The sequence below is a fragment of the Pongo pygmaeus genome, chromosome 13 (genome assembly GCF_028885625.2).
Source record: "Pongo pygmaeus isolate AG05252 chromosome 13, NHGRI_mPonPyg2-v2.0_pri, whole genome shotgun sequence".
Classification (NCBI taxonomy): domain Eukaryota; kingdom Metazoa; phylum Chordata; class Mammalia; order Primates; family Hominidae; genus Pongo; species Pongo pygmaeus.
The window spans coordinates 58085583-58097638 of NC_072386.2; the positions used below are offsets into that span (position 1 = coordinate 58085583).

At 40.8% G+C, this 12056-nt stretch overlaps 1 protein-coding gene across 1 annotated transcript in view; it reads left to right on the plus strand.

The window, feature by feature from the left end:
• The window catches only part of PGM5 (phosphoglucomutase 5), a 178148-nt gene that overhangs the window by 132890 nt on the left and 33202 nt on the right, over positions 1-12056 (plus strand). Inside the window, exon 10 of the mRNA XM_054501897.2 lies at positions 10631-10765. Coding sequence (XP_054357872.1) covers positions 10631-10765 — 135 coding nt within the window. The remainder of the gene's footprint in view (positions 1-10630; positions 10766-12056) is intronic.

A 12056-nucleotide genomic window follows, 5' to 3' on the forward strand; every position in this document is an offset into this window, starting at 1 on the left:
TTCATGCCTTCTAAAGAGATAGGAGAGAGAGGAGTGTGTGATTCATGTGGGTTGCAGGGTGAGCCACTCTTTCTTCAGGGGCGACTTCATTGTGCAAACATCGAGGGTTTCCATCCATCATGCTAGGTGAGCTCTTTCTTCCCTTCACCATCGATACCCCAAAGAATATTATCAAGATTGTCTCTTACTATGATCTTTTCTCCATCTCTAACATGTGGCCTAAGTCCCGGAATCTCCACTCAGTGCCACAGTTGTGAGGCTCCCCAGCTCTGATAGAAGGAATACTCCAATCCTGGCATTGTGAATGAAGGACAGTGTGACAGAAATGTCTCCACACTGAGAGACAGCATATTTCCACTATGGTGGGTATCAGTCCAGAACCATGACCTATATTTTGAAAACTGGCTTTGAAATGAGAAACCTTGACACTTCAGGAGCAAAATTTAAGCAACTGAGTCTCTTTTTATGACTCATCAAAATCCTATGTTGTTGTTGTTGTTGTTTTCTTTTTTCTTTTTCTTTTCTTTTTTTTTTTTTAGACAGAGTCTGGCTCTGTCGCCCAGACTGGAGTGCAGTGGTGTGATCTTGGCTCACTGCGACCTCTGCCTCCCGGGTTCAAGCAATTCTTGTGCCTCAGCCTCTTGACTAGCTGGGACTACAGGCGTGCACCACCATGCCTGGCTAATTTTTTTGTATCTTTAGTAGAGACAGGGTTTCACCATGTTGGCCAGTCTGATCTCAAACTCCTGACCTCAAGTGATCCACCCACCTCAGCCTCCCAAACCAACTCCTATATTTCTAACAAGCTCAAAAATCATGAAACTCTTCCAGTGCTGAAGTCATTTGCAAGTAACAGTTCAGCCGATGGTTAAAAAGCTGATGTAAATAAATGCATACCAGTTAGGTGATGTGGAAAACCAAATCCAATTTGATTATGTCAGGCTAACTCTGAGCTGATTAATACCTCTTCAAGTTAAGCAGGCTGTGTGGAAACATTTTGATGTTGTCTTTAACCTGGAAAAAAAGAACCATTTGAATTTAGTTCAGAGAAAAAGCACACTTTGAAGACTGATTTTGAAGTCAGTTTTCTTTTAGAGTTGTTATTTTAATTTGCAAGAAGGTGTCTGCTCTTTTTAAATTTCAGTATTTAGAAATAGTAAATTGGCAATCTCAAAGTCACATTTTATTTCCAGCATGTGGTGTTTTAATATGTACCTTGATGCAACAAACCCCTGGTCAGCAAATATGAAGAAGCTCACTAAGGTGTTGTCCCCAGCACTGTATAAAAGCAACTGAATCATATCAGCTGGAGAATCTGAAGCTTTAAGATTGAGTTCTTCTCTCTTCAGAGTTAGCTAGTCATCTTTCAACTTCAACTTTTTGTTTTTGTTTTTTGTTGTTGTTTTGTTTTTTGTTTTTTGAGACAGTCTCGCTCTGTCACCCAGGCTGGAGTGCAGTGGCGTGATCTTGGCTCACTGCAACACTGCAACCTCTACCTCCTGGGTTCAAGAGATTCTCCTGCCTCAGCCCCCCGAGTAGCTGAGATTACAGGCATGCGCCACCACACACAGCTAATTTTTGTATTTTTAGTAAAGACAAGGTTTCACCATGTTGATCAGGCTGGTCTCAAACTCCTGACCTCAGGTGATCTGCCTGCCTCAGGCACCCAAAGTACTGGGATTACAGGCGTGAGCCACTGCGCCTGACCTCAACTTCAACTTTGATCACATTCTAATCAATGAACTAACTGAGAGACTGTAATTGTAACAATTTATCATTGTCCCTTTTGCTGAAGTGCCATTTGCTGGAGTGTGGTTTGCACATCTGGAAGTAGAGCCTCAGAAATCATTGTAGTCACACTGATTAACCCACCTATAGAATTTAGTTAAATCTGAAAGTTGGCGTACTCACAAATAGCCCTTCTACATTGAGTCACAGAAATGTTTAAGTGAATGGGCTATTATCACATTTAGTTTATTGTGATTCGATGTGGGTTAAAAAAAAAACCCCTTTTTCTTTGAAAATTGTGATGTTGAAAAGAATCTCTGCAATAAACATATATTTCTTTCCTAACTTAGTCCAATATGGTGAAGATTGTTAAAGGCTGATTCATTTACATCTTCATGTATTCAGTGACTATTTACCAAACACCTACCAGACGCCAGTCAGCTCATTGGCACCAAGGATACAACAGTATTCAGGACAGTTGAGATTCCTGTCTGCTGCTTAAAATCCAGCAGGGACAATAAATTGATATTAAACTTTAATTACTGTAGAGTTTGTTGAACAGATGAAGAACTTATTTGGTGTGCATAGCAGGGGAAACTAGACTAGGGCTCTAGAAAGTTCTCCATAGAGAGGTGATATCTAAGTTGTACCCTGAAGAATGGGTAGAAGGCAGCCCAGGTGAAACCATTTTATCAGACTCTGTGTTTTTCTTCAGTCCAATGTGGTTGTTATACGGTTGTTTAGCTCTCCAGATAAAGAGCTAAGATTTCCTATAGGCATTCTCAATGGGATGCTACAATAACTGTGATCAGGATTCTCAACTTCAGTGCTCACTCTACAACACTGTAGTTGGGGAAAATAAAGACAGTCGGGCTCTGTATTGCACTATGCCTTGTGCTAGGACACTTTGAAAACCATAGATTTAAAACAATAATTTCTACTAGCCACTTTTCCTGTGATTTTCCTATTTGTCCTCTGAAGGCCAAACACATATTCAGTACTTTATAATGACCTGTCAGCTGATTTGAAAATAAAATGAGAAGCTGGGTGCAATGGCTCATGCCTGTAGTCCCAGCTACTTGGGAGGCTGAGACAGGAGGATTGCTTGAGTCCAGGAGTCCAAGACCACCCTGGACAACACAGAGAGACCTCATCTCAAATTTTAAAAAAAGCAAGAAAGAAAATAGAATGAGGGAGACCCTGTTTCTGGTTAGTCGGGAAGTTCTCATCTCCCTGTTTCTGGTTAACTGGAGTTTTGTTATAAAGAATTACCTTCTCCTGGCATAAGTTGATTGCTTTAGAACTATTGTCTAAAGTGTCAGTGTAAAATTGTCCTAAAATGTGTAGCAAGCGTGTAAGCATTCTCGAATGGCAACACAGTTACTTTCTATTGGAATACTAATGTCTCTGTGTTGTCAGGTGGGTGAACTTCACCAGGAAATATAAATATAAAACAGAAAAGCTGCAAACGATCACAGGAACTAAGGGAGAAAGCTTTGCTGTTGTCTGGGTAAAGTGTGCCTGAATCCAAAATATCCCAGAACTGGGGTGGATATTGTGTGAACAGGGATCAGCAGTCATTGGCCAAAGAAATGGGGAAATAGAACGTGCATGATTTTGTTCCGTTGTTCCAGTTTTGAGAGTTGGAATTTGGATGAGGAATAGCTTTCAAGTCTTCGCCCTCCAGCAGCCCTCTCATCACCTAGTGTGGCTTTTCTAGGTGGGTGCTTTAAAAGAGCATGTAAGGAGTCACTTGACCTTGATTTCCCCAGATAGTTCTTTGCAATTGTTAGCACCCAAGTGGCCTGGTTGGTTTTTAAAAAAGGCTGGGTGAGAACTGCTCCCAAGAGCAGGGCAGCTGAGTATGGCTCTGCAGTCAGCACACTGCACAAAGGTACCCAGCCTAACGGGGAAGGAGAAGCTGAAGTCCAAGCCAGCCAAAGGAAGGACGGTTTTCTGCAATTTATCCATGCTAGGGGGAGAGGGGGGCACCTGTTTTTAACTCACACGAAAGCACTATATGGAGTAACTGCTACCTTGCTCAACCACTTTTGAACTCATGCTCACAGCTAACTCTATGAATTAAACAAAGAAAAATGGGTAACTCTAGGTGGGTTTTTTTAGTGTGTGTGGAAATATACATCTGTTCAATCCAAATCTCCTGCTTTCTAGGCTGCATGCCCACTTCTACAAAATATGGTTCAGATGTTACAAAGCAGTATCTTCACCTTGATGCTTTCCAGATAAATCGTTGTGATTTCCTGTGGGAGATAAGATCTGAGTTAGGCTCGCAGAGTCTCTCTCTTCCAAGGCTGTCCTGTCTCCAGGTTCACATGCCTGGTATGGCCAACTGACTATATATGCGACACTATACCAGATTGCAGGGCCATATGCTGTTTTCCCCTGGAATTTATCCCAAGTCAGTATTTGATTAGATTGGATGCTGCCAAATAACTGTTGGTAATGTACAGTTCACCCTTCCCTGCCTGGCTGCAACATGTCCTACAGTCTCCACTCTAATATCTGGCAGCTCTGTGTGTATTTAGCAACTTACAGATTTCCCTGTATTGATTTACACAAGGGTTTATTTTTTAAATTTAAAAAAAAACAGTAAAAACCCTAACACTTATTTATCAAACGTTTATCAGATACCTACTCTACATAAGGCTCTGTGTCAGCTTTGGGAAAAACACAAAACATAAGATATTGTTCAGATATTTCGCATGAGAAGCAATGTATGAATATCAGTAGTTGCACATGGTTCAACCTCAGATGGTAAGCCTAGAGTCAGAAGACCTAAATGGAAGTAAATGAAGCTCCTCCATTTACTGAATACGTTACCTTGAGCAAGTGTTTTAACTTCTTTCTTTTCAATAAAAAGAGAGATTGGCAAGAATGACTCTAAGATCCTTCTTTCAGGATGTTAAGGGTCTAAATTGACCAATTATGAAAGAGTAAGCCAGTTCAATAAGAGGTGCAGATAATATAAATGGCGAGAGATCCATGAGTTTAGTAGTGATTTCAGAGGGCAGAGTACAGTTAAAATTAATCTTAATTCTGCCTAATTTAAAAATAAGTATGCACCATCACATCACAAACCATCAACTTTTAATGAAAATGGTGCTATGCCCTAAGTTTTCCAACCTTCCATATTTTGCAAATGATTACTAAATCCCTCATGCATAGCACCATTTTGATTAAAAGTTTAGCATAAGAATAATATTTATATAATGATAATTTTCAAAGCAGTTCTCATACATTTTCTGATCTGACACTCACAACAACCCAATAAGCTAGGCTGTATTATTTTTCATCTGCTTTTTAGGAAACTAAGGCTTAGAGAGCTTAAGTGACTCAAGACCACCAGCTAAAAAGTGACCAAGCCAGCATTCTAGCCTGAGTTTATCCAGTTGCTATTCTTGTATCATTTCCAAACTGACTCTTCATAAACAGTAAATCAAAGAGGGGGCAAATCCAGCGAGAAAAAGAGATGCTACAGTGATAACTGGAAGCACACTGGAGGATTTTTGTGTGGAGATAGCTGCATATGGACAAGGGATATGAAATCTTTTATCAATCATTCTTCACTGGGACAAAACCAAGGTGAGCAGAACTCCACTGTCATCATTAAAGCTCACAACCACAGGCACTGAAAAGTAAGGAAAACACTAAGCTGGAACTGAAGTGCTCTTTTGATACCCACCCTCCTCCCCACCACATAATTAACATTGTCTTCTAATAAAGGAGAGCATATTTTTCCCTTTTTTGAGTGTGTGGCTATGTGTCATCCTGCATATTCCGGCTACTGTAGCTGCTGTGGCTAGAGAGATATCATGAATTCTTTCACAGTTGCTCCGGGAATTCCTTCAAAGATTGTGCTAAAAAAATAAAATAAAATAATGTCAGATGGTTCAAGAGGTGGTTCTGCTGCTGACAAGGCCACAGGGGGAAGGTTTCAGGACTCAGTGGCATGAAGTTGTTTTATTAGCCTCACTGTGTTAACAGCCCTCCTACGATCCCAGCCCAGTGACAGCCTATGTATGAAACCTTAAATCCTAAAGGGACCTTCCTTATAACGGACATATAGCACAGTCCAGTCACTTGATAGATGAGGCAAGTGATCCAGAAAAAAGAGGTTATTGCAATTAGTTACTGCACATTAGAATCACCCAGAGAGCTTTTAAAATCCTAATTCCCAAGTAACACCCCAAAAGAATTAAATCACAATGTTTGAGGCGAGAGCCAGGCACCACCATTTTTTAAAGACCTCCCACTGATTCCAATATGTAGCAGTTTGCAATTAATGAGCTAATGGTTTGCCTAAGGTCATACATCTGGGGACAAGAACCCACCATGGTTCAACTCCATTGTTTTTAGCCAAAACTGGCCCTTGTCTTAAGACATCTTGAGAAACGGCAGAGGAGCAAACAGTCAAGCCCTGCCGTGATGATGCTATGCCAGGCACTTTCTATGTATGTTTATCTTTTGCAACCATTCTTCAAGGTAGATACATCAGCTCTAGTTCACCATGAAGAATGTGCATGTGTTTTCATGTAGCCTGTGGATCCTTGCTAAATGCGAAGGCAGGCTCTCTGAGACTGCCTCAGGGGGACTGCAGTGGCGCTCACTTTAGTTGTCGAACATGCAGTGACATTCATTCGACAAGTGTTTATGGAAGGTCTACGGTGTGCCAGGCATTGTCCTAGGCTATGTGGATAAAATGATGATGAACGAGATATATAAGGCTCTGTCGTCCCAGAGCTTGTTAGCTAATGAAGAAGCCAAAGTCATAACTCAGCAAGTCCAAAATTTTAAGGTTAACACTGCGGTGGAAACTTGTTTTATTCATTTTCACTGAGCCTTGTTTCTTCAAGACTTGTGGTGGCAAAAATACACATAATGAAGTTGTTACAATATAAATAAGAAACATAAATCAAGACTAGGGAATATATAAGTAAGAGTAGAGTCAAGAACAGAAGAAGAAAAATTTATAGTCATGCAAGTCATAAGGATCCACTTGGGCTGAACCTCAAATTTGGCATTAAGTATCCTGGCAGCCATATCGAAAAGGGAAATGTGGTTAGTTACAAAGTTCTTATTGTCAGAAAGAAAAAGAATACAAGTTCCTTAGGGAAGGAAAGGCTTTCCTATTACTTGGCTCTTGAAGGAATGTCTCAGGCAGAGCTTCATACAGCCTCTAACAATATTCCTACTAGTGACTACAAAAGTAGATTTTATAAGACATAGCTTGTAGCATCCTGCAATAAAAGTGAGAACATAAAACTAAAGTGCAATTTAATACATTCATTTATTTTAGGAGTAGGTGGTGAGAGGTAAGTTGATTTGAGCCAAATACAGGTTCAGATGAACCTATGACTAGAAGCTGGAACACCAGGGAATGGAGGGATTTTATATCCTTATAACAGTCTTCATAAACATAATGTCTCTCTACTGAGATTTTGATAATTCAAATGGTTATATTTTCTATTTTCTGCTGTAGGGATAAAGGGCAAGTTTTCTATGTTGTGAATAATGTAATGCCTTATACCAGGGGTCAGCAAACATTTTCTGTAACGGGCTAGGTAGTAAATATTTTATACCTTGGGGGCTAGATGGTCTCTGCCACAACTATTCATCTCTGCCACTGCAGCACAAAAGCAGCCATAGACAAGATATAAATGAATGGACATGACTGTGCCCCAATACAGCTTGTTTCATAAAAGTAGGTGGCAGATCAACTTCTTACCTACAGGCTACATAGTGCCAACCCCTAGTATAACCTAAAAAATAAATGCAATTATTGGTATTCTTTCACTGAAATTCAGGAACAATTGGAAACTTTGCAAGTCTTGGTCAGTGGTAACTTTGGCTTCATAGTTTAAATGCTATTGGGCGATGACACATGATGGAAAGAACATGGCTCATGTCTGGGTTGCAAATTCATTAAGTTCGTTGAAAGAACATGCAGATCCCAAAGCAATCCAATACAGCTATTCACACATAAAAGGGGCCCTCAGCAGACATGGTGCTGGGATTGTTGCAGCACAGAACTAGGCTGGCTCTAAAGAAACCCTTACATTCCATGTGGAGAAGGAGAATTAATGATGGAATGGTCTTGAAAAGCAACATGGATTCTCAGTTAAGATCTCATGGTTAGTTTCCTAGGAAAGAGGGAAGATGCTGGACCAGTTCCAGTAGGCTGATGCATGCTATTCACATCTTTATCATCTTTCCAAGTGAGAAATCTATTCCAGGCTACCAGACACAGGTTCTAACAATCTTCTAGGCATGTAGCATGTAGTACAGTCAAAGACATTATAATTAACCTCAGGGGAAAACAATAACATTATTTCATTTTTAAAAGGCTTAGTTATGAGCAGATAACACATGTTTATAGTTTGTTATGACCTGAATTCTTAAATTTCCCCTCATTGGCCAAAAATGAATCTGAGAGGTTAATTGTTTAATGGGAGGTACTTTAAAGGGTTGAGTCTAGGGGCTCTTCAGAAGAGGTAATCCCAAGTGACTTGGAATCTGCAACAGGTGGGTTAGGACCTCATCCTTAGATATTGCTTTAACCAATTTATGGGTAAGCCATAGTTCTGAGCAGAGTCACGTAGTCACGCGCCCCATATGTAGTGACAATGGGAATGTAGGCTTAAACATACATAACAGCTTCAAAAGAGTTTGTAAAAACAAGGCTGTGAATATTAATATAATTGTGAGACCTTTGGGGATTTATCATAGGTTTGAACATAATTTGAAATACAGTGATTTGTAGACAGTCAGTAATTGCTTCACTTGCTCCATTTGGAATTTTGTAACTATTCACTTCTCCAGCAGCATAAGGTGGTTAAGAAGACAGTTTCTGTTCATTGTAAAAAACTACTCCAGGCTTAAGGAGGACAATTATTGTGTCTTTATATTCATATACCCAGGATTTAGCACAGTGCCTAATCCATAAGGGCCACTCTAAAATGTTTGCCCAATGAATAAATCCTGGATAATATCATCCTGTCTGCAAAGCCAGTATTACAGAGTGATTGGTTGCCAGTAGGGGAGATAGCTCCCTTTTGTTACACAAATTGTGGCAGACATTGAACCACTCCAAAAGAAACTAAAGCTTTTTATTTGGGGATTGAAACAAAAAAGCCTACAAAACTTGAAAAAAGCAGAAAGACACTCAGATGGAACCATAGTGTCCCCCAGCAGGTATCACCAGATGGGGGTGGGGGTAAATAATTGCAGTCACATATGCAGCAGGTATATATATTTTTACTAATGGCTTATTCTTAAACAGGACTTGAGGCCAGAGAAATTTCAAGGATAAATTGCTTTGGGAGAATGCCTGATATCAATGTCTCCTGAGACATATAAGTTTTCCAAAATAACAAGTCACCAGATATATTATTTTGTTCCCTCCTCTTCCTTCCCCTGGCCCCTGCCAATATGCTTATTTACAAGAGTTACCTTATCAGTTGTCTTAGGAGAACACATTTCCTTCAACAGAAGTCATAGTATCATCTTATGGTCATAATTTTACAATATCCCTGCCTCTACTGAGAAGAGATACATAGCAAATGGAGATGTGCTGAGCCAATGAGGAATTAATCCTAGTCAGCACTAGTAGGTGTGGCCACAGCTCTGGCCCCACCCCACTCTGGTGGTCAGGCCAAAGAAGAAGTCGGGTAAGAAGTGTGAAAGGAAATTCAATCTTGGACCCCCAAACTCATTAAGCCACAGGGAAAATTCAAGCTGGGAACTGGGTCACGCAAACCTGCCTCCCCCTTTTGGTTCCTAAATAAGATGGAAAAGCTACATGATGAAAAGCTACAAGGTGAAAAGCTACATGCCTCCCCCATATTTTGCCCACAGGGGAATTCCCAGTGAGCTGCTAGATCTTTACTCTAAAGGTGTTTCTATTAAAATTTCACCATGGCAATATAAATTGATAGTTTATAGGTGCAGTCATCCCTGGCCCACCAGACACAAATGCATATCTGATTGTTCCCCTGGCCCAGTTTTGTCTGTTATCTTATATAAAATGCAGATTCCCTGCAATTTTCCTCTGCCTCATTTGTCTGTGTCATCTTGTGTTAAAAAAAAATGCAGATTCACTGAGCCAGACAAAGGCATGAATGACTCTTTTTCCCTACCCACCTCTTACATGAAAATTGTGTACTTCTCAATATCCTGCTCTTTCCCCTTTAAATTTGGAGCCTTCAAAATCATCTTTGGAGAAAGGCATAGACCTGTCTCCTAGGTGTGCATCCTTAACTTTGGCAAATAAACCTTCTAAAAATAATTGAGACTTGTCATTTTTCTCGATTGACAGAAGAAAAGACAAAGCCAAGAGGATGGCAGTGTACTTGGCTGCCCCCAGAGCCTCGCTGAGGCTCCAGCCCTGGGCACTTCACTGGAGGGTTCCCTTGCCAGCAGAGGAACCTGCAGCCTAACCTCATGCTGGGGTAACCTTAATATGGGCAATCCGTCTTACTGTAATAGATAAATTGCCTACTTCCACTTCGTCCACAGATTTACAAGGGACAAACTTTGGCCCTAGGAATATTTATTGAATATCATTTCATCCTTGTGACTTCCACTTCTTTCTGATTCCCATATCACCAGCCCAAGAGAACTTGAGTGTCTGTTCACAGCTTTGCTCCTAACTCTTTCCCCGCATTAACCACAAAGCAACGGAAATAGAATAAAGAGACAAATGGGTAACTCTAAGTAGGTTCATCACATTCATTACATGCCCTGTATCCAGAGCCAATATAAATGGTCTTGATTCTGATTGTGTTGAGGTATAAAAACATGCTGATTTCTATGGCAGGTATTAATGATTATTACTTCTGTATTCATTTGCTCACTGCTCCATTCTGGATGTTCTCGGTCTCAGGGCCTAAGGATCATTTTCTCGGATGCGTCACGCCTCATCTTCCGGCTCAGTTCCTCCAGTGGTGTGCGGGCCACCCTCAGACTCTACGCAGAGAGCTACGAGAGGGACCCCAGCGGCCATGACCAGGAGCCACAGGTACAGAAACAGCTGTGCTCCCAGCAGTGTGTCTCGCAGCTCCTGGCAAATTTAGAGAGCTCCATGGGCCTTTAGTGGGGCTATTTTACCCCCTGGAAAGGTACATGATAATTTCAGCTGGAGGACAAGCTCAGGGCAACTCCAAGCAAGTTTAATTCGTTCATTACAGTGTTTGAAACAGAAAAATTGCTCTCTCGCATCTATCTGTAATCCATTTAGACCGGCATCTGCCAAACAACTGTCCTCTCTTGACTGTTGAGTGGTTTGCTAATTGGGGTAAAGAAAAGGCACCTTTTATAGACAAGGAAATTTAGCATTAGAGTCAAACTGGGGAAACTATCAGAGCCTTGACTATGCTTATGTAAATTTTGAATCTCCAGACATTTGGACCATGATCTTGAGGTGCCAATACAGATGGGATTTGTCTCTGAGATTGCTACATTGTCCACTCTGAGAGGAGAGGATATGGGTGGCCTTTGAAGTTAAGGAAGCACATTGACAAGGCTAAGCCAGACTGTGTTTGGCAAAGTCTCCTCATGTTTTCAACAATAAGGCTAATTAAGAACTCAGAAAAATCATAAATAACACAACCATAAGCCTCTCCACTCCCACATTCATTAAAGCTCCAGGCAACATTAATTAATACCAGAAATGACCCACTTTAATGTTGGGTACTTCAAGCTATACAGCTGGCTGCTCCTGTCTTCTTGGTGTCTTCAATCTAGGTTTTGAAGCAAGGTCCTTGATGAAATGATTTTTTGAGATGAAAACATTGGTTCTACCTGCCATACTTCCTTTGTGGAAAAGTAAAGAAACAGAGAAATACTCACTGCTACTCATTTTAGAGGTGCTCAGAATTTCTAGCTATAATTTGCCCTGATGGAGTAAGATACCTGGCAGGGTTTTCTTTCTTTGTCAGTAGTTTAGTGGATTTTTTGTTTTGTTTTGTTTTTTGTTTGTTTGTTTGTTGTTGTTTTTTTCATGGTCTGTTTCTTTGGAGAGTCTCAAAGAACTTGGCAATAATGGGCGCTACAGATCCTTACACCTGACCCTACAGCCAGGAGATCTGTCTGAAGTAAAATCATCCTAGATGGGACAGGAGAGGCTGGAGGAGGCTGAGAGCTGTTCTCAGGGTTACCAGGAGCATGAGTGGGCAAAGCACGTGGCCAGCATGAAGCCCTTGGCTCTTCCTCTCAGGATCATAGCCTTTCCATGCAGGGGATGGGCCACACTCTGCCAAAATAATTGGTTAGTGAGTACATTTCGCCCAAGATAGTACCAAGTCATGCAA